Genomic DNA, 22,454 nt, shown 5'->3' on the forward strand with positions numbered 1-22,454 from the left:
TGTGATTGTTCACAGGAGAAATGCTTGGCACTGGGTATGGTTCACGGGCAGAGCACAGTGAGTGAGAACTGCTATTCTTGTGATTTATTATCATCATCCCCCTCATTCACACTGCATCACCCAGATAAACAAAGAGCAACCATCAAATGCAGTTGGATAAAGCATCTTTTGTTCCTTGGGATAATTACAAAGACCAAATAATTATGAATTGTTCTGACCTCCAAATCTTAGCTATTACTACCGTCCATTTCCTTCCTTCCCTCCTTCTTTCCTTCCTTCCCTCCTGGGGAAGGGAGCGGGAAGGACGTCCATTTCCTTCCTTCCCTCCTTCCTTCCTTCTTCCCTCCCTCCTTCCTTCTCTCTACCATATTGTGTAACAAACTGGGAGATGGACCGGTCTGCAAATCACCTTTCCTTTTGCTGGTCTTCTCTCTCCGTGTGTGTGTGTTTGCACCTACGTGTCAATTATAAAGAGCAAACTAAGTGCAAAGCACTATGCAATGTGCTTTACTGCCTATCTTATTTTATTATCAACACTAACCCTGTTAGGTAGAAATGATGATCTCTATTTAAGAGATGAGGGAAAAAAAGGTTTTGAGAAACTTGCTCAAGGTCACAAAGCTAGTAAGAAGTTTTTTAAAAACTCCAGGGGCGCCTATGTGGCTCAGGCGGTTGAGCAGCCAACTCTTGATTTCGGCTCAGATTATGATCTCAGGGTGGTGAGATAGAGCTCTGTGTGGGGCTCTGCATTCAGCAGGGAGTCTGCTTGGAATTCTTCCTCTTCCTCTGCGCCCCTCCCACCCCACCCCCACACTCTCATGCTCTCTCTAAAATAAATAAATCTTAAAAAAAAAAAAAAGAGGTAGTTGAATCCAGGGCCCGAGTTGTTTCTGTGATGTCATACTGTTTCTTTATTGAGATTTCCTGTCCTGAAATCCCCCTTCATTCAGGAGAAGGGAGACCCAAACCCCATTCTTTGTGTGGGGTATTTTCCCACTTCCCCAGCTCTATGTGCACCCTACTGCCCCCTTGTGGAGCTCTGCTGCTCCTGCACGGTTGCCAGAGGGAATGGGTGCAGCCCTCAGCTGAGAGCAAGATGAATGGGGACTGGGTGCTGGGCTGGGCCACGTGGCCTGCTTTCTTTGTCCTTCGAGTGGCGACAGGAATTCGACTTCTAGGGTTGTTGTGAAAGTTAACTAAGGTGATGAGTGTGAAAGGCCTTTGTAAAACCAGAAAACACAAGCCATGCGGTAAGGTATTAAGGGTCTAGGGTTCCCCTGACTTCTAACTGGCTAATGTAGATTCTTCATATGAGTCAAGGATGTTTGGTCCTCCTTCTCCCACTGAAACATCAGGGTTTGTTCTGTTTTGTTTTTCTGGAAGTGGGCCCTCGCTGTTGGGATCAGGAGCAGCAGGAAGAAATTGGAAAATCAGGAAGTGATCCATAGTGTCATTTTATTTACCTACCTCCCGATACTCCTCTGAATGTATGTAGGTGCACGTGTCTGTCTGCTACCCATCCTTCTAGGAGTCTTGCTTTTTAAAAGGAGATCTCGAAATCAACGAAGGACAGCACCGCAGGAAGGTGTAAGCACACATTCCCTGAACTCCGAACTAGGAGATGGACAACTTTCTTCTCCTACACTCTGGCTAGCCCTACGTTAGTCAGTAAATCTCCCGTTTTGTCTGCTGCCTTTCAGTGCTGTGCGGACAAGCAGTGGGGAGACTGGAGGCCTCACTTGGCTGTGATTCTGTCGAATCAGGGTGGGGACCCGGAGCTGCTTCAGCGAGCGATTATCACCATGGGGGACACCCTGGGTAAGCAGAAGCCAGCCCTGCTACCCTCTTCTGTAGGGAGACAGACAAACATCTGTCTGTAGGCTCTTAAGTGCTGTGCTGGGCCCAAGTCTGCGCCTCAGGCTCTCCTTTGACCCATGGGAGCCTCCGTGTTTGGGGGACAGAAACTCCAGGGAAGGGAGGGTCATTCTTGCCTCCATTTCCCAGAATTTCTGCTGCAAGCCAATGCAGCCCAGACCCCCGAGATTTGGGCTGTGCGGCTAAAAGAAGCAACAGTTGGCTTTCTATCCCTGGTCAGATTCCCCTGAAGACGGAGTTAACACTGGGGGACCTCGGCTCCTGTTATGGTTAGTCGTACAGTGACCCAGCTCGGCCAGATAGCAAGCTCTGTCTTTGCCCGAACTACCCTGGGTAATTGTCTAATCTGTACTTGTATTCTCTCTCGTGAACGTGGTCTTATAAACACTTAGGGGCTATTGGATGTTCCAGATCAGTGGTTCTCAGATTTGGTTAAGGGGCAGAACATCTAGAAATCATGATAGTCTTTGTAAACGTTGTGGTATAGTGCTCTGTTAAACTGAAAATAGCTGTGTGTAGGGTTTGCCAAGTCAGCTAGCAGGCTGCTCACACTTGGGCAGAAGGGGAAGTAGGATTTGTTTAGTCCCTCCTGGGTGCCAGGCACTGTGCTGGGTACTTTACCTACTTGAATTAATTCAGTTTTGAGGTAATGGGAAATGTATGGGAGAACATTCTGGAAATGGGAACAAGGTGGTGATTATTTTGAATTTTATGAGCCCTGGGGAAAGTTTCCTATTGTTTGACTTCGGCAAGAGAAACATTAGTGCCCCAAGAAGCCTAATTTAAAAACGGCTACTCCCCATGGCCCCCATCTTTGCTCAGGTGTATGCATCTGCTTCCTTTTCACCCTCAGGAAGGACTAAAATGCTTAGCAAATTCCTAATGACAAATACAGGAGGGGAACAGGAATTAGTGACCTATTCTGACCGAAGAACATTGGTGTGTCCAACTGAGGCCAAGAACGCGGGTGGGAGGGGGTGTGCGGTTTGGTGCATGTGACTCCTGATGAGAGCCGTTCTCCCCTGCGCCCCCTTGAGGACTCTCCCGTCTGACCCCCGAGCACCCCTGCCGGCCCTCTCCCATCCCGCCCAGAAAGTGGGTCCCCACACGGCATGCTCTGTGACTGGGGCTTGCTCTCCTCCTCCCGCAGCGGGGAAGGGGCTGGTGGAGGCCGCCCACTTCTGCTACCTCGTGGCCCACGTGCCCTTCGGCCACTACACCGTGAAGACAGACCATCTGGCCTTGCTTGGCAGCAACCACAGGTGCGTTGTCCTCTGGGGAAGGGAGCGGGAAGGGAGCGGGAAGGACGTTTTCTGGGGCATTGTTTTAGCCCGGGCTGGGTTTCTCGGCTCCCTTTTCCATTTTCCCCTGTGAATTTCAGCTGCTGCTGCTCCCTTCCTCGGGGTCTTTCCTGCCCGGAGCCGGGCAGGCAGGTGCCCGGTGGGTGCAGCATCCCACCACCAGGGGGCCTCAGGCCCCAGTCCTGCTCCCCCAAACTGGCTTGTGTGCCTTTGGGGTGTATTGTGCCCCTCTGACCACTGGGTGGCACCCTGGCTCCATGAGCAGAGGTCACCTCTTGTGACTCGTTAGTGCTATCCGCGCGGCTTGTGGCTCCGCGTTAGGCAACCCTGGGCGGGCCCAGAGTCCGCCCTGCGCGGAAGTGGAGATCGGAAGACGTTTATGCTTTCTCTTTACACCCCTTCACCGACTTGGTGCACAAGCTACTCAAAGTCCCACCTGTTACTTATTCTTTGTTGGCTGTAACATCAGGCTTTTCACGCAGAAGGATCTTCATAATCCTGTAGACAATGAATAAATGGACAGAAAGACCCGTTTGCTTCCTAGCAGTCCTGCGTGTTCTGGATCTCTCTTCTCCCCTCCCCGTAATAGTTAAGATTTCCTAAGCCCTTACACTGTGCCAGTCATTTTATTTGCACTGTTTCCTTTAATCATTACAGATTGACCCTATAAATAAGGTATATTTTTAACCTTCACTTGATAGAGGAGGGGAACCAAGGCACAGAGAGGTTAAGTAACTAACCTGAGATAGCACAGCTAGCGTGGGGTCACCCTGGACTTGGAACCCGGGCTGTCAGGCTGCGAAGCCCCGACTGATCAGTGTTGCACCAAGCAGCCTACCTCTGTGGAAACGGCGGTCTCGTGGCGGGCTCTCTCCTGTCATGGTCTCCGATGGTGTCTAGTGGGCTTGTCACATCCCATCTGTGCCCAGTGTGGCAAAAAATGCGTAGGGCTTCATTTGTCTCTCTCCTATGTTTGTGTCGCATGAGGGCATTTCTGGGGATAGCCGGGAGGGACCGTGAGTTCAGATACCACAAGCTGTTGGGGCACGTGGAGGCGTCTGGAAGCCCCTTGGATCACCTTCGCTCAGCCCACTTCGTCTTTGGCTGAATGGACACCTGGCTCAGGGACTGTCATTTGATTTTTGGCTCAGCTGTCCTCCCCATTCTTGGCCACCTTTCTCGGTGCTCTTGGGGCCCCACATCACTCCCTCTTCTCTTTTGTTCAGGCCAAGAGTGGCCTCTCACAGGTGCACGTTCTAGGCCTTCCAGGCACTAAGGTTCGCTCTCAGCATGTTTAAGAGGAGCACCCAGTGCCCCGCCGAGGCAGGAGGGAGAGCAGCTTGCCTTAGGGGACCCTCCAGCAAAGAAGGTGGAGGACCCCACCCTTTTCTGCAGTCTTTGCTCCCCAGCACCTCTGGTGCAGGCCCGTGTTCTGTTCCATCTCCAGCCTCAAGAAGGTGGAACGAGAGGAGGCCAAATATTCACTCTGGAGGCCCAGAGCGTCTTTCCTGCCTGGGAGCCTTCCCAGGGATCAGCCCAGGGCGGAAGCTCTATCACAAACGGGTGCAGCTGGTGTTTGTCTGCTAGGATTGAAACCCCTCCCCTCCCACCATGCCTCAATTTCTTTTATTATTATTCCCTGGTTTTAGTCAAGAGTTTTTGAAATTTGCAACGACTGAGGCTATCCAGAGGACGGAAATCTTCGAGTACTGTCAGATGCTGGGCCGCCCCAAATCCTTCATCCCTTCTTTCCAGGTAACGCACGACCGTCAGCAGCTGGATTTCCAGCTTTACTATTTGGCATGGAGTAGCCGGGCTAAGTCATCGACAGCACTTTTCTTCATTAGCTTGAGTGTGGGAAGAGTTAGGATTTCTTCCTAGGTCTCCTAAAGGTCTACATTTTAAGATATGAAAGCAAAACACGGCAGCGCCCCCTCTGCTGGAGGCTCCTGCCTCCCACCTGACAAATGGAAATCAACCAGTGTCCTGGGGTCTCTGCTCCTCACATCTGCTTTGCAGCAACTTCTGCTCTGCTCTCGCGAAACAGCTCTCCCTTCTCCTCTGCCCCTTGGCCATCCTGCCGGGGGTGGGAGAAGGAGGCCCAGCCCAGGGGCTGCCCAGCCTGCTCCCTCCGTCTGACCTGCTCCTGCCCTCTCTTTTGGACCCCTCTGTCTTTGAGCTCTGAAAGTTCCTCCTGGCTCCGTCCCTGGTCCTCACCCTTCCTTCTTCCCCTCGGGGCTTCAGCTGTGCAGGTGGAGTGCAGGCTGCAGGTTCTCCTCTCTTCTCTCAATTTCTCAGCTGGATGCCCTGTTGTCACCTCGGATTCATCAAGACTCCTTCAGAGCCTGCCCCCGGAGTGCACCCAGCCACACACACACACACACGCTCACCCCACAACACAAAGCACAAAACCAAACCTTGAAAATGAGTGAATTAGTTATGAGAAGGGAAGTGACCCCATTAGTATCTTCTTTCGGTCTTTTACCGAAGACTCTCCTTCCCCGACAAAGCCATGCCAGACCAGCTCCCTCTTGAACAGTCCTTTCATCCCTCTCTCCCTTCTTGGGTCATCCCCCCCTTTCAGTCTCCTCTGGGCTGAGAGTAGGGGATTAGCTAGTTTTAGTGAGTACGCTCTAGGTGCGGGCATAGCGCTTTTGTGTTTTTAGAGTATTACTTCTCATCCCGTGAGGTGTGCATGATTACCCCCCTTTCCCAAAACAGGAAACTGAAGCTCAGAGGAGTTACATGCTCTTGGCTCACATCTCTTGCGTACCATTTGTTCCAAGACCTTTGCGTGGATTATCTAATTTAATCTTTACAACAGCCAAAGGGTAAATAGTATTATTATCCCCATATTAGAGTGAGGAAACTGAGGCACAGGGGGGTGGGATAACCAGCCCAAGGTGGCACACCCAGTGTGGAGCTGGGATTTGACCTTGGACCTGTCTGATTCCCAAACTGTCATGCTCCATCTTGCTCTACCCCTCATGCTTCTGTGAATACCCGCCTGCTCTGCGTCTGAGTCATTTCTTCTTCCTTTCTATGTCCCCCCTGGTGCCTGGTCCTCCACGCCACCTACACCAGGCTTTCCAGGTGGCTGGGCTTCCTGATAAGAAGTAAGTAGTCTGGTGTATTTTGATGGGGACTTGGTCTATGGAGACTGAACTGATGGTGACTCCCATCACTCTCTCCATGATGCGGGATCTGCAGGCTGGATTTGAAATTGTGCCCATACCCAGATAGGATGCCCCAAATGGCACAAGGCCCTCCTTGAGATTTGGATGGCAGAGTTAATGGGAGCTGGCTTCCAGGAAGTCTTATCTGCGTTCCTCTCCTTCTATGCCTGCCTGGATGGACTCCTCACCGGCCCTGTTCCTCTTCACAGGTGTATAAGCTCCTTTATGCTTCCCGGCTGGCAGATTACGGCCTTGCGTCCCAGGCCTTACATTACTGTGAAGCCATTGGCGCGGCCCTCCTTAGCCAGGAAGAGAGCAATCACCCAGTGCTATTAGGGGAACTCATCAAGGTGAGTTTCTCAAAGGGTTCTCTGCGGGTGTTTTATCTTCAGCATTCAGAGAAAGCTATTGTAGAGTAGCTTAGACTCCACATCTCCTTGGAACATGCCGGAAAATTGGAGCCCATGGCTGTCTTTGACCACGTACGCGTGCCCAGGTGTGATAAGCCGAGTCCTGACACCACACAAAGAAACAGGCAGTGGGCGGACGGTGGTGGGATTGGGAGACGGGAAACCAGGCGTGTGCTCTGCCAGAAACTTAGTCTTGCAACTGCTTTTCTGGGACAGTGAAACTGCACGTTACGGTGAACCGTTCTAATTATAAACGCCGGACTTGGAAAATATATTTTAGTGATTAAAACAGGAAATGATCCTTATTAAAATGCTTTTAAATGCATGGAATATTTTATCACATGTGGGATACATTTAAAAAACAAAACAAAAACAAATCAACTCTTAGTTCCTGGGGAAAAAAACAATCAGGCAAATAGTAGTTCCAATTAACCAAAGAAAAATCCATTAGCTAGAGAGTCCAGCAGCCCACGGTCAATTTTTGCTTTGCTTTAGATGAGTCCCGAGGGTTGGATCCTATAGCCAACCCATCTCTAGTGCCAAGCCCCCTGCCCCTGAGGGGTCTGCCAACAGGCCGGGGGCTGTAGCGCCTCAGGGACCTGGCATGGAGGAGCTGGGAAGTTTGGGGACTTCATAAGGGAGTAGAATCTTGCAACACAAGGTAGCCCCTCGACCAGCAGTGTGGGCATTACTTGGAAGCTGGTTAGAAATGCAGCATCTCAGGCCCCACCCAGAACTCTGGGATCAGATTTAGCATTTTAGCAACAGTCCAGGTGGTTCCCCAGGGCACTGGAGTTTGGGAAGCCTCGCTAGAGGCTCTACCCCTCTTTGCAGAGATGCAGAGCTGGGTAACAGTTTCTTCTTACATCTTATGGAGGATCTAACATCAAGATGGGTTAATTGTTTATGTTGCAATTTCGGGAAGGTACCTGCTGAATTTGCTACCTCTCGGTTATTCTTTGTAATCTAATTGGCAAGGGCGTGAAGATTGTCTTTATCCCATTCCCTTATTGCCTCGTTCCCTATTGTGTTTCTGTTTCTCCTTTCCCCTCTCTTACCTTCACCCCTGACCCCGCTGGAAACCTGGCACAGCTAGCAGAGAGATTGAAGCTGTCAGATCCCTTGGTTGTAGAGAGACACCGTGGAGACAGGGACCCGGAGCCAGCCTGGCTGGTGCCCCTTCGCAGGCGATTCGAGGAGCTGGTGCCCCTTCGCAGGCGGCTCGAGGAGCTGGCGGTGAGTGGGGCTGGAGCCGGGCCAGGGGCTGAGACCTTTGTTTCTCTCTTCGCTCCCCTAGCACCGAGTAGGCAGGCACTGACCTTGGCAAGTCCCCGACCCCGTGGAGGGCCCTGAAGTCCCCCAGCACCCACGAGGCACAGGTTGACCCGGGCAGGGGTGGCGCTCAGCCTCCCAGCTTCCCCCCCACCGCCCCGGTCCCTGTCTAGGGTGGAAAGGGTTTCCTGTGTCAGCCTGTGAGACCTGGGGCCCTCTTGCCGATGCCCCTTGCCACCCTTCTCTGGGGTCCTAGAAGATACATTTTATGACCATTAAAGCTTTCATCTCTCTGTTAGGATCTACGGATCACAGTGGACCCATGTCACTTTCATGGAATGTAGGGCAATTGCTTAAAAGATTTCCAGGCCTTTCCTTTTTGTTCTGACAAGTGCAAAAGCTGCCAGCGGTAATTGTAACATAATTGGAACGGGGCTGCCTCCATTCTCTTTCTTCCGCCGTCTCTGAAGACAGGACAGGGTGGATTTTTCAAGGCACACGCAGCCCTGATTCCCGCCCTGTGCTATGCACACGGGGTCCTGGGCCCCGCGGTCTGGTCCCTTCCACTTGCCTCTTCCTCGGGGAGATGATGGATGGCGCTGGTGTCCTGGTCCCTGCCTGCTCTGAGCAGGGCTGAGGCCTCCCTCCTGCCCATGTGCCTCTCCCACCAGCCCTTGGCATTCAGGCGACATTCCCCTACCTTGCCACTCCCTCTGAAGTTTCTTTTTGACTTGATTTTTATTTTTTAAAATATTTATTTATTTAAAGATTTCATTTCTTTGTCAGAGAGAGAGAGAGTGCGCGAGTGCACTTGAAGGGGGAGCGACAGAGGGAGAGGGAGAAGCAGACTCCCCGCTGAGCAGGGAGCCCGATGCAGGACTTGATCCCAGGACCCCGGGCTCATGATCTGAGCCGAAGGCAGGGGCGCTTAACCGACTGAGCCACCCAGCCACCCCTTGACTTAATTTTTAAACTGTTGTTCCCTGTTCTTGCTTTTCTTTGTGTGGCTTAAAAAGATTTTACTTTATTTTACTAGCACAAGGTAGCAGGAGACACTGGGGATCTTCGTTCTGCTCACTCAGATACTTCGGGAGCCAGAGGGACGGCAGGTACCCACGCCGACGACCTGAGTGTGGGGAGGGCTGACGCTCAGCACCTGGTCATACGAGATGCAGACCTTAGGGAACACTCTGCTTGCCCTTCCTGGAGCGCTTCCTTGCCTGTTTCAATCTGATCCATTGGTCCAGGCACCTTTTCCCCACAGCTCCAGCCGGCCACAGGCATCCCAACACTGCTAAGTTCCCGCATTGTGAGAGTTTCTGCCTCACATTCAGGTTTTAATCCTCATTGTATTGTGTTGTGATCTCATGGTTTCGCCAGCCTCAGTAGCTTCCCCCCAGAGAGGAAGCCAGAGATGGTGGATTGTCCATACGTCATGTAGGTGTTGGAGACATAAGAAGGTTTTTTTGAGCTATCAGTTTGAGTTTTGAGCATTCGATTGCTATACACATGTGACATACGTTTCAAATTATTTTCAGCATGTCCCTCCTTTCCCCTCAGGCTTCCTCTGGGCGCTGGGTCGGGCAGAAAGTATTACCCCCAGCTGGTTCTGCGCCCTTTCCTCCAGCTACCCCCCCATAGTGGGGTCAGGGCAGGGCTTCTTCTCTTTACCTCTAGCCGTTTCCCACCCTTTAGCACTTCCTTCACGGATGAGCAAGGGGAAGGCCAGGCAGTCAGGCGAGGTTTCTGCACCTGGGCTTTGGTGCTATGTCACGGAACCTGTGAAGGTCACGGGCTGGAGGGGAGCCAGGCTGGGTGTTTCTGAACACCGCTTCTGCTAGGAGGCAGCTGTGTCTCTTGTCATCCAGCTGAGCATGTGGGCCAGCAGCCCCAGCAGCCCCGTGACCTTGGGCCCATCACGGCACACGTCCACACCACCATCCATCTCACTGGCAAAATGGCAGAGCCCGAAGGAATACCTCCACGCTTGCTTCCAGGGCAAAGCCATCATGTCTGTGGTCCAATTCGGGTTTTAACTAGAAACTGTTCAAACACCCAAGTCCATGAGGAAATCCTTAAAGGGGAAATTTTATCCCAAAGTAAAAAAGTATGGCATTAAATGAGGTGGTAATTTCTATCCCCTCAGTGCACTAATTGCTCCCTTAAGGCTCGGAGATCATACACGGGAGTGAAGGAAATCATTTTGTCAACTCTAAGTCATAAGCAGTGAGAGGCGTTCCAATCACAGCTGGGTTGTACTTGTCATTGCATGAACGGCAGCCACATTGAGCGGCCTGTCTTTGTGACTTCTTTCCAAGGAGGACGTGGGCAAGAATGGTTCTGGTGTGATTGGTCCATTCTAATGCCATATTTCAGGTCTCAGCTCTTCTTCTTTGCCCTATGTCCTTAGAAAGCACTTTCTACCATGATCTTTCGGGACATCAAAGCGACTCAGGAGCCCTTGGGGACCGCTCAGCCTTGTGGCCAGCCCTAGAGCAGACGTGGCCGTCCCAGCCCAGCCTGCAACAGCCCTTTCCCCACCCAGCAGGAGGAAGTGTGGGGCAGACCGAGGTCCCTGTGCCTCTTTACTCAGTTCCTGGGACTGGTGGCAGCCTGGCCGTGACAGGGACTCCTGGAGGAGGAGCCTGGGAGGAAACCCAGCAGATACACCCACCCGTTGGTAAGACCTGGGTGAGGAGTTTTGAAGGGGAGGAAGCAAAGAGGGAGGTGGAGGGACCAGTAGGAGGAGGTGGGGTCAGAGCCGATAAAGCCCTGAATGGTGTGCGCCTGACTACGCGGCAGCCCTGGGGCTGGTACTTTGCATGCGTCCGAGGGACGCTGCTCCCTTCCTTTGCAGTCTGCCTCTCCACTGGGACAAACGACAAGGCCAACAGCAGTTCCTCCTGCCCTCCTCTTGGATGCATAGTTTCTAGAAGAGAGGTTGCAGGGTGGAGGAAGGAGGGAAATGCCATCTGCGCCTCCAGCTGTGTCGTCCTGCACCCAAGAGCTCACTGTCAGGGGTCGCTAGCAGAGGCCCACTCTTCTGTCCTGCTCCCAAGGGTGGTGATGGGAAACAGAGGGGCTGAGTGTGGTGAGCCGTGCTGAGTGACACCAGGGGACCTCTGGATTAGATCTTCAACCTTCTAAGATAATGTCCTGTCCAAGACAGGAGGCTCAAATGGAGGAAAGTCGGGAGGATCCCTGTGATCTAGTTCCACGTGGCCCTGGTTTCCAGGATTCCTAAGGAATGGCTTGGCTTGGAGTAGAGGTCAGGTGACCAGCATGTCTTCAGGCGGCTGGAATTGAGAGGGTTTTGTATGTGGACTTCACATTAATGTGACCCACTTGGAGTCATGGGCTTGGACCTGCAGCTTCTTGGCAATTAGAAAAGCTGACTGCGTCCCATTCTTTCTTCAGGTTAGATAGGAAAAGCTCAAGTTCAAATCACGGTGTTTGTGTTTTGTGCCATAGGAGAGAACACAGTGTCTCAAGGAAGTTTCCAGCATCCTGATGGTCAAAATGTTGTTTCCCAACCCCAGGTGAGAAGACAAAGCACAGCAGATGCCTACTCTAATGCTTCCGGTTTTTTCCAATGGCCCAGCTTTCTTAGCCATGTGCAGACTCCTTCTTCTGCCTGGTACCTGCTCTCCCTTCCACGCTGTACCTTGTTTCACCAAATCGTAGTGGTGGGGAGGAGGGCCATGTTCCTGACACAACCAGTGTCCAGGGGGGGAGGGGTGGCGGGGCCGAGTTTTGTTTTGGCCTCAGAGATCTCTCACATCCTCTCCTCACCTGTTGCACCACTCACCACATCCTGCCCTGTCATGGGGGACTCTTGATGCTTCTTTCTTTTTTTTTTTTTTTTAAAGATTTTATTTATTTGAGAGAGAGAATGAGAGACAGAGAGAGCACACGAGAGGGAAGAGGGTCAGAGGGAGAAGCAGACTCCCCGCCGAGCAGGGAGCCCGATGTGGGACTCAATCCTGGGATTCCAGGAACACGACCTGAGCCGAAGGCAGTCGCTTAACCAACTGAGCCACCCAGGCGCCCTGATGCTTATTTCTTTATTGTAATTTTTACCTCACTTTTTTTTCCAAGAAGGATTTATGGCCGCTGTGTCTTTTCTCCTCAGTTAGGCTGGAAGGTCTTGGAGGTGGCCCTGCCTAATTGACTGTGTTAGCTAGACACTTAACCCTTCCCCCAACAATGGGTATTTGAGATGTTCTTCAGTTTTGCCTGAAGGCTGGAGGGTTTCATTGTATAAATTTGATCACATAAATAGTGGTTACATCCTATAAATGTCTCAAGTAGTAATGGGACTGTAGGACTTAAAAACTTTTATGCTTTCCTTATTTTTTCCTGACTGAAATGTACTGTAGTACATTACTGTTATAGAAAACTTGAAAAATAAAGAAAAAGTATCATAAATTATCAATCAAATATTACTCATATGTTTCTGAATGTGTATAGAAAACTTTATTTCCTATTTGTTATTTAATACTATAAAATGAGGTTTTCCATGTCATTCATAAATGATTTTTATTTTTATTTATTATTTTATTGTTATTTTATTTATTTTTAAAATTTATTTTATTATGAGAGAGAAAGAGAGAGCATGCCAGCCCGAGTGGGGGGGAGGGGCAGAGGGAGAGAGAGAAGCCGACTCCCTGCTGAGGGAGCCCTATGTGGGGCAGTTAGATCACATAGCATAAAATTAGCAAAAAAATGTGGGGCAATTAGATCACATAGCATAAAATTAGCAAAAAATCACCCAGGATCACAACCTGAGCCGAGGCAGACACTTAACCAACTGAGCCACTCAGGCACCCCTATTTTGTTTTATTTTTTAAGATTTATTTATTTGAGAGAGAGAGAGCATGAGTGAGCATGCAAGGGTGGAGGAGGGGCAAAGAGAAACTTAAGCAGACTCTGCGCTCAGCATAGAGCCGTCCATGGGGCTCCATCTCACCACCCTGAGATCACCACTTGAACAGAAACCAAAGTCAGACGCTTAACCGACTGAGCCACCCAGGTGCCCCCATTAATGATTTTTAATATTGGTATGATCAAGTCCATTATGTGAAAGCACCATCATTCATTCATTCATTCATTCATTCATTCACAAATCCCAAGTTCCTATAATGTCCCTAGCACAGTCACAGGGCTGGGGACACATAGGGAACCAGACAAAGCCTACTCCCATGTGCTTCTGTTTAGTGGAGGTGACTTAAATAAACAACTGTGTGCATGAGGGATTTTACTTTAGATGGGCTGGCCGGGGAGGGCCCCTCTGGGGAGGTCTTGAGCAGAGGTCAGAATGGGGGGGGCAGACATTTCAAGTGTGTCTCTCTTCCTTTTTTCTCTTTCCTCCTCTCTCTTTGATTTCCTTTCCCTTCCCCTCACGTGTAAAACACGGTGGTGGACATTCTAGTGATGGACGTGCAAGCCTTGTGTATTTCTTGAATTACTCAACCGGGAGAAAGTCCTAGAAAGGGAGTCAGACTGCTGAGGTTTGAATCCTTGCTCTGCCATCTCCTAGCTGTGTGGCCTTAGACAAGTTGCCTAATCTTTCTGTGTCTTAGTTTTCTCATATGTAAAATGGGATGATAATAACCCTCCTCACAGGACAGTTGTAAGGATTAAACGAATACTATATATAAGTGCTTAGAACAGTGTTTACTACCTAGTAAATGCTGTACTCAGAATAAAAATCGAAGCTTTTTCTAGATTTGCCAAAGTATTTCCAAGGGTTGTACCAATTATGCCTTTTTGGAGTATAAAATGTGAATATAACACAGAAGGACAAATATTGTGTGATTCTGCTTATATGAGGTGCCTAGAAGAGGCAAATTTATGGACAAAAAGAGTAGAGGTGACTAAGGGCTTGGGGGGAGGGGAAAATGGGGAGTTAGTGTTTAGTGGGCACAGAGTTTCTGTTGAGGTTAATTAAATGTTCTGGAAATGGATTATTATTATTTTTTAAAAATATTTTATTTATTTGACAGAGAGAGACACAGCGAGAGAGGGAACACAAGCAGGGGGAGTGGGAGAGAGAGAGAAGCAGGTTTCCTGCAGAGCAGGGAGCCCGATGCGGGGCTCCATCCCAGGACCCTGGGACCATGACCTGAGCGGAAGGCAGACACTTAACGACTGAGCCACCTGGGTGCCCCTGGAAATGGATTATTAGTGGTGGCTATACAACATTGGGAATATATTGATGCCACTGAATTGCACACTTAAAAATGGTTAAATTGGTGAATTTTATGCTATGTATATTTTCCACCCCCCCACAAATATAAAGGCACATGGGCATATTTTGCCCTTCTCTGTTGCATTTGTTCGCAGTTGATCTTGAACAAGTCTGCTAGGAATGAGCTCTCAGATGAGTGAGGGTCAGTCTCTGTCCTTTTGGGTGTGTAGGTACCCGTGGGGTGTGTCCTGTCCCGCTTCCTCTCCACCGGGGGCCTTCCACATTCTCTGCTCCAGGCTTCAGCATAATTCTGGAACTTTGATGTGGGGAGGGAGCACAGCGGCCGGAAGCCCAGAGGATTAGGGGATAGCACAAGGATGGGGATGGGCTCTGGCCTTGTCCTGCGGCCTTCGGCAAATCATTTCTCCTAGCTAAGCCTGATTTCCTCGTCAGTAAAATGTGAGCCTGTAAGGCCATCCCAGTGATTTACTTAGCGGGGCTGGTGAGGGAGAACATGTGATTTGCCCTCATAACCTGTCAAGTGCTATAAAAACGTTCGTTCTTATGTTCTTTAATTCCAGGTGCCAGCGATTCCCAGATCACGAAATAATTCTGAGAGTTCCACTGTTTCAGTCAAGGAGGATGAGGAGGAGTCCTCCGATGAGGCAGATAAAAAATCTTCCCAAAGCCTGGCACAGAAAGAAAAGCCAGGAGACGAGAAAGAGAACATGAAGGTGGATGGTCTTGTTCTGCCGTCCCCTTCCCAAATGGTGTGGGGGGCAGGCTTGGGAACCTAGGCTTTGGCAGGGCCTCCGACTCCCCAGCATCGTACTGGGGTGGGCCTGTCTCCTAGTCAGTGGGAGAAGCACACCTGTAGGCCCTAAATCTCCTCCTTTCCCTTCCAGAGCTCCGGGTTTGGCTGGTTCAGCTGGTTTCGCTCGAAGCCCACCAACAATGCATCCGCCTCTGGAGAAGACTCATCTGACAGTCCCAACTCTGAGGTAAGTGAGAGGGCCCCAGGGGCAAGGACCCTTCCTCTCCTGTGGGTCCATTGGAGGAAGTTTCCTCAGAGCCTCTGAGGCCCAGAGCTGGCATCTGGCAATTGGCAAAGGCCAACTGGGTCTTAAAAATTAGGACGAAGAATATTAACTTTAGGGCACCAGTAGTTGTTTGATTACTGAGCGGAGGGGTGGCACGAGAGTTTTGGGGCGAGTCCCCAGCCGCAGGTCACAGGTTGGGGCCGCTGTTGTGGGCATGAGTTTGTTAGCAACCAGTACCTCCAACTCTGCCTGTCTTTCTCCACGACGCAGGAGACCTCCAGAGCATCTTCTCCCCCTGAGGCTGGCCCTGGCTTCACATTGACCTCTCTCCCGGAGCCCCAGTCTCTGCCGGACACCTTGTCTGGAGCGACAGGTACCGCCAACCTCATGTCCTCTGGGTCTGTGGGCTCTCTGGGTCTGAGGTACCTCGGGCCTTGGGGGCACCTTCTGAGAGCGGGCCTTCCTCAGCCCTGAGCCGTGGAAACAGCTCTGACTCATTGCTTTCCAGGCGAGGGCCAAGTCCGAGGTTCAGCGTCCGGTGGGAGAGCAGCTGAGGGCGCTGGGAGTGAAGGCCTGTCTGGGCCTGAGGTGAGCAGCCCCCGGGCTGGAGCTTAGGGCCCCACCAGAGGCCTGCGTGTGCAAGGACTGAACATTCAGTGTGGGCTGGAGGTGCCACCCGGTGAGGGCAGAAAGCTTCTGTAGTAGTCTGTTAGGGCCACCATGACAAAATGTCACAGGCTACAGCTTAAAGTGATTTCCTCACAGCTCTGGAGGCTGGAAGTCTGAGGCAGGGTGTTGGCAGGGTTGGTTTCTCCTGAGGCCTCATTCCTTGGCTTGTAGATGGCCATGGCTTTCACAGGGTCTTCCCTCTGTGTGTCTCTGTGTCCAAACTTCCCCTTCTTATAAGGACACCGGGCACATTGACTTAGGGCCCACCCTAATGCCCTCATCTTACCTTAATCACCTCTTTATGTTTTTTTAAGATTTTAAGTAATCTTTACACCCAACGTGGGGCTTGAACTTACAACCCCGAGATCCAGAGTCACATGCTCTACTGACTGAGCCAGCCAGGCGCCCCCTCAAACACTTCTTTAAAGACACTACCTCTAAATACATTCTGAAGTACTGGGGGTTAGAATCTCCACATAGGAAGTTTCAGGGGGACATGATGTAGCCCATAACGACTTCCTTAGGTGAAGTCTAGAGAACGGCCTCTTTCCGTGTCCCAGAGCTCACCAGGGACTTTGGCAAGGGCTGTAAAAAGTTCTTGATGAATCGTCCACATGGTACAGATTTCATGCCGATTGCTAGGAAAACATTTTTATTTTCTTGTGGTTGGGTTAGAGCACTCTTGCAGTATTTTAGGCCTTTCCGAGAATATGATACTACTTTTTATGGTGCTATCAAGAGAATTGACAGTGGCTTTTTCTTGTCACTCGCCAGGTGCAGCAGACCCTGAGCCTCTGCTTTTGCCACCCCAGACCCAGGGGTTGGCCGTGCCCACTTGAATCACGTTTGTTTGCTTGAATTCCCTGAGGTCTATCAGGAAATCCTTTTCATCGGTATCTCTTGACCAAAGTTGACACTCGAGGGAAACCCTTGATGTTCTGGAACCAGAAGCAGTGACTGATAGGATTTTCTATTATTTTCCATCACAGGCTGTTTCCTCTGAGCTTTACTTCAACCCTGGTGTTCTGCTTCCCCCAACTCCCTTGAAAGGAAGTGTTCCTCTCTACAACCCATCTCAGGTCCCCCAGGTAAGGGAGCCCTGAGGGAGAGGGGTTAGGAGCACAAATTTTGGATGAAGGCAATCCAAGTTTATAGTCCTTGTTTGCCACTTAGTGTGTGTGGGTTCTTGCACAATGACTTACCCTCTATAAGACTCAGTTTCTGCATCTGTAAAGTGGGGTTAGTAGTAGCCACCTCGCGGGGGTGGGCGTGAGGATTAAATGGGAGCATGTGTGTGAAGGGCCTCATGCATGGAAAATGCTCAGTCAGTGTCACTATTAGTAATACCACTCTTGACCCTTCACAGGTCTTGAGACTCTGAGAGACACATAGGTGTTGGTACCAGTGGTGTGGAAATACCATCACTCCACCTGGGGGTGTCAGGGATCATTGCAAACTTTGAGAGAAACTAAAATCCCTGCCCTTCAGTGACTTGGGAGTAGATTGATTGCTCTTATGTACCCATTTGGCCTTGTCTCTCTCTTTTTTTTTTTTTAAAGATTTTATTTATTTATTTGAGAGAGAGAGAGAGAGAGAGCACATGAGAGGGGGGACGGTCAGAGGGAGAAGCAGACCCCCCGCTGAGCAGGGAGCCCGATGCAGGACTCGATCCCGGGACTCCAGGATCATGACCTGAGCCAAAGGCAGTCGCTTAACCAACTGAGCCACCCAGGTGCCCTGGCCTTGCCTCTTAATAAAATTGAATTTCTTTTGCTATAGTTAAGAGGTGCAGATGTCGGGTGAAAGTAAATAATTAGAATATCACCATGGGAAGCCAAATGCAGCCTGAGTGTTCTAGACTCAGGATGCCCTAGCTCAGTCCAACCAGCCAGCCCTGGATGGAGTCCTGCTTGGAGCTATAATCTCAGGCAACCTTTTTTCTTTTCCAGCTCTCCATGGTTAGTAGTTTGAACCGACCGAATCGCCTAGCTCAGCGCCGCTATCCAACCCAGCCATGATGATAATGGCCACCTGTCCCAGGCTGGTCTCCTTCCTTGATTTCCAACCCCTCTGCCATATTGGGGCCCCCCAGAGGGTCCTGCTGGCCTATTGCCTTCACTGGGACAGGGTCTTCCAGGACACAGCTCAGTCCAGTCTCAACATTAGCTTCAGAATGATGGCTAGTACCACGTCGGATGGAAAAGCTCGGTAGAACAGCAGACCGGAGGTGAGCAGGATGCCATGGCGGGAGCATTCAGGATGGTAGCTTCAGATCCTCAGGAGAGTCAAGCGAACTCGGAATTCCCTCAGCTGGAATCAAGACGAATCCACTGGGCTTTGCGGCAGGAAATTATTTGGGGGAGGCGCCCAGAGCGATATTCGTGACCAATGTTGATGCATTCCTCAGTCTTAGTTAGAGACCAATTCACAGCTCTAGTTAGCAAAGTTTATATGCTGAAACTTGATTACTGCTTCCCAGCAGAGCTCCCTCCTCACTGACATTTCAGCAGTTTCCCTCTTGGTCCTAGTTTTGTGCACATTTTTATGTGCTTCAGATTAATTATATTTCTCTCACTTTCTTAGCTGGTCCTATTTTTTCACATTCTGGCATCTGGCTATCAAGTTAGATTGCTGTAGGCATCATATTGTCATGGTAACTACTGAACCTAATGATGCAGATGGATGGAACATCAGTGTAATAAATGATGGGAAATGTTTCCTAAAAATTCACCCCTTCCATAAGAGAGGAGAATGAGTGCCTGATAGTGTTAATACCACCCTTCCTACCTCAGGCCTTTGCAAATGGATGTTGGGAGGGTCACTGGAGCCAGAGGGAGGAGGGGGACATCTCGGACATTTCCAGTTCTCTTTTCAAACCCAAAATAGGGATGACTCTTGCTGTTTGTCAGATTTGCTGAAAATTGCTCCTCACAAAGAAAGTTTTTTCTATGTGTAATTGTACATATGGGTTTTGTACTCTAATGTACTACAGTTCTGATGTTGATAGTGATTAAACCAGATAATTTTATAGCAGATGCTTGTCTCTGGCTGATTTTTGCAGAGGGAGAGAGCACACCGAGCACACTCTTCCCTGAAGTGCTTCTAATAATGGTTTCATTGTGTGATAAGGTGCATATAGCTGGAAAGAGCCCTTTGTTAACGAAGAATCTGGGGACTGATCCTCTTAACTTCCAAGTCTACTCTAATGTTATTTTTTCAATTTAGAAAGTAGAGACAAAACACCTCTGATACAAATCAGTCACTCCATTAACTATTGCATTTTCTGTTCTCTCAAAAGTTTCTTCATCTCTCAGATTAAATTAGGAAATGTATGCATAAGTGTTTTTTGGACTGAGACGGCCCTTGGTAAATGCCGTTGCCTTATTTCCTCTAAAAGACCTCTGCCTTCGGTTTGGTATGCTGACACCCAGTGGCGGTACTATGGCAGCTGTGTGTGAGTTTGAGAGGAACCAAACGATTTTGACTGGGATCTTAGCACATCCACAGTTCACCCACATCAGGCTCTCTGCTCAGCAGGGAGTCTGCTTCTTCCTCTCACTCTCCAACTGTGTTCTCTCTCAAATAAAATCTTTAAAAAAATTATTAGTAAGCAATCTAATAAGTACAATCCAGACTGTCTCATTGCCTACCAAATTAAATTCTGGATCTTTCATTCATGATATAGGTAATGGAACAGTAATTCAAAACTACTTCTTGGGGCCCCGGGTGGCTCAGTAGGTTGAGCATCCGACTCTGGGTTTCGGCTCAGCTCATGAGCCCAGGGTTGAGCCCTGCATCAGGCTCTGCACTCCGTGGGGAGTCTGCTTGAGATTCTCTCCCTTTGCCCGTCCCCCTGCTTGTGTGTGCATGCAAATGCTCTCTCAAATAAATAAACAAAAATAAATCTTAAAAACCCTACTACTCAATAGGTATCCTAATTACTAAGCTAGTTTCTCTTCCTGCATCCTGCCACCAATGCTAGGTCATGTGGCTTAGTGCCCCTGGGAACAATGGCAGAAGGGAAGGCCTAAGAAGCTCTTTAGAGGAGGAGAGTGAGGACCGAAGAGGAAGGCAAAGACCTCAGAGGCCTGTGTACTCACTTCCTCCTCCCATTGGGGAAATTTCTGGAAAATCCATGACTGAGGCATCACTAGAGCCGGCACTGAACTGAGTTACCTCCTAGGCAAGGGGCTACACAGCAGTGAACGACATTTCTGAGGGAAAGTCAGGGGGCTTTATGTGCTAGAAAGGGAGGAGGTCATGAGATTTATGCTAATTCACGATGGACAACTTGTGCTCTGCAAAGTCAGAGTGCATCCATTAATCTGCATGTGGTTGGTTGAAACAAGTCCCATTGTTCATTGGGCAGGAAAGAGCCCTCAGCTGGGTCCGGCAAGGTCTGATGACCAGGGTCATTCAGAGTTCTTGGTTGTTTATCAGCTTTTTTTAGTGGTGAGTTTGCTAAAGGTCCTGATTCTTTTATAGCTTCAGCTGGTTCGAACCAACTGTAGCGAAAGCAAGTGCATCTGTTTCCTTCTTTAGGACGTGAAAGCTTGGGGAGCAGAGCAGGTTGTGAGCGGAGCTGCTGGGGATTGGGGAGCCTGAGAGCTTGGGGCCCTTCCCTTATCCATAGCTCCGGGAAGGCTGCCAGCCTGGAGAAGCTGGCTCGGACCTGGCAACTTGTCCAATGTGGCTTGAGAGTCATAGAAGCTTGGCCTCGGGGCTGGCCATGGCCTGAGGCAGAGCTGCTAGCCCCCACAGCCTGGCATATGTGGATGACTGCAGGGAATGATGGCCCAGTGTCCCTCAAGGCCACAAGGGACCAGCTGTGCCCCTGCAAGGCAGGGCAAGGCTGAGCCAGATCAGCCACCTGCTTTCCCATCACCAGGAGCCGTTTTGGGGAGTGAGGATGAACAGAATTCTCTAAGGAAAGCCTTTACCGAGAGACCCTGCTTGAAAGAGAAGAGCCTGAGATATTATCAGTTGGCAAGTTTGTTTTCTCCCCTAGTCTTCAATGGGGCGTGAGCTTGGAGGAAGAATACTTACAAGGAACAAAGAAGCTCCATTTTCCTTAAACTGAGTGGTGATGTGCAAGCGAGATCCTGCAATATACATATAATTTAATATTTATATGAAAACATTTAAACTTAATGTTCAGTAATTTGGAAGAGAACAAACCATTACATTCCATGTACTTGTCTTTATCACATATCACCATTCCAGGCTTCTGTCTAATCCCCTTATTCGGCCAGAAAACTGCAAACCAGCCCGGCTTCCTCAGTCACCTGCGCACCCTCCCCTTTCAGCCTTAACTCATGCTTTAGGTTACTCAGGATCAAAGCCTCTGCGAGCTTTTCTTCCCCCCCACCGGAAATCTTTTTTTTTTTTTCTCTTTGCTCTCTTCCTCTGGGCAACCAAGACGAAGAGCAAGAGGCTGCATCCACCTCTTCACTAAAATCAGAGTATTTTCTTCCGAAGAGGAAATATGCAAAACAGTCTTCTGCTTGAAAAGAATAATAGGTGTATAATTTGGGTCTGTGCACTCATAGGTGTTTCTCTGATACTCCACCCCCCACCCCCCCCACCCCCGGACAGTGGACTGGAAGGGACTTTTCTCCTCTTCTGTTTGCCATCTTAAGCTGGAAACTGCCAACATCATGATCTGCACACCACAGGATGCGGGGCACTCACCTGAGGTTGCCGCTAAACGGGGCCCCCAACGCTGCCGGCTCTCATGAGTGCTCGAGCCAGGCCCCTGCCTTTCAGGGTCCTCCAGAAATGGCTCAATGAGATGTGAGGTTATTATTTTTTTTTTTTTAAAGATTTTATTTATTTATTTGACAGAGAGAGAGAGAGACAGTGAGAGAAGGAACACAAGCAGGGGAAGTGGGAGAGGGAGAAGCAGGCTTCCCGCTGAGCAGGGAGCCCAATGCGGGGCTCGATCCCAGGACCCTGGGATCAGGACCTGAGCCGAAGGCAGATGCTTAACGACTGAGCCACCCAGGCGCCCTGAGATGTGAGGTTATTTTGAATGAGGGTTAACAGCATATTAAAATGCTTTTTTTTTTAAAGATTTTATTTTTTATTTATTTGAGACAGAGAGAATGAGAGAGAGCATGAGAGGGAGGAGGGTCAGAGGGAGAAGCAGACTCCCTGCCGAGCAGGGAGCCCGATGCGGGACTCGATCCAGGGACTCCAGGATCATGACCCGAGCCGAAGGCAGTCGCTTAACCAACTGAGCCACCCAGGCGCCCCATATTAAAATGCTTTATTACAAGCTCACTAAGTAGAGGAATCTGCCTTCCATACTGTCTTCCTTTCTGTATGAATCTTTCCAGGTAATAGCTCTTCACCGGAACTAGGTCAACAGCAGCATAACTGGACTGACCTGAACAAACTGTTACTTGAACGTGAGGTGCTTTCCTGGTCTTTATCCACCTTAGAGCCGATTAAGTATTCAATTTTTAAAGAATCTCAAGAGGGGGATTCCACGGCTGCCCTCCAGGCAGCCCAGACTTTCA

The 22,454-nt window shown here is 49.8% G+C and overlaps 1 protein-coding gene across 7 annotated transcripts in view; it reads left to right on the top strand.

Annotated features, from left to right (window-relative positions):
* Positions 1–18,966, top strand: part of SEC16B (SEC16 homolog B, endoplasmic reticulum export factor) — a 58,281-nt gene extending 39,315 nt beyond the window's left edge. For 5 of the 7 annotated variants that reach the window (XM_035010717.1, XM_035010720.1, XM_035010721.1 and 2 more), the window contains 14 exons: positions 1,701–1,818; positions 3,026–3,137; positions 4,826–4,931; positions 6,562–6,702; positions 7,855–7,998; positions 9,071–9,143; positions 10,445–10,714; positions 11,506–11,573; positions 14,806–14,958; positions 15,130–15,225; positions 15,535–15,637; positions 15,773–15,852; positions 16,923–17,021; positions 17,883–18,966. In XM_035010717.1, coding sequence (XP_034866608.1) covers positions 1,701–1,818; positions 3,026–3,137; positions 4,826–4,931; positions 6,562–6,702; positions 7,855–7,998; positions 9,071–9,143; positions 10,445–10,714; positions 11,506–11,573; positions 14,806–14,958; positions 15,130–15,225; positions 15,535–15,637; positions 15,773–15,852; positions 16,923–17,021; positions 17,883–17,951 — 1,632 coding nt within the window. In that variant the 3' untranslated portion in view covers positions 17,952–18,966. The remainder of the gene's footprint in view (positions 1–1,700; positions 1,819–3,025; positions 3,138–4,825; positions 4,932–6,561; positions 6,703–7,854; positions 7,999–9,070; positions 9,144–10,444; positions 10,715–11,505; positions 11,574–14,805; positions 14,959–15,129; positions 15,226–15,534; positions 15,638–15,772; positions 15,853–16,922; positions 17,022–17,882) is intronic. The other 2 variants (XM_035010718.1, XM_035010719.1) reach the window with 2 other exon arrangements.
* Positions 18,967–22,454: the final 3,488 nt, after the last annotated feature.

The sequence above is a fragment of the Mirounga leonina genome, unplaced genomic scaffold (genome assembly GCF_011800145.1).
Source record: "Mirounga leonina isolate KUSES-001 unplaced genomic scaffold, KU_Mleo_1.0 Mir_154, whole genome shotgun sequence".
NCBI lineage: Eukaryota > Metazoa > Chordata > Mammalia > Carnivora > Phocidae > Mirounga > Mirounga leonina.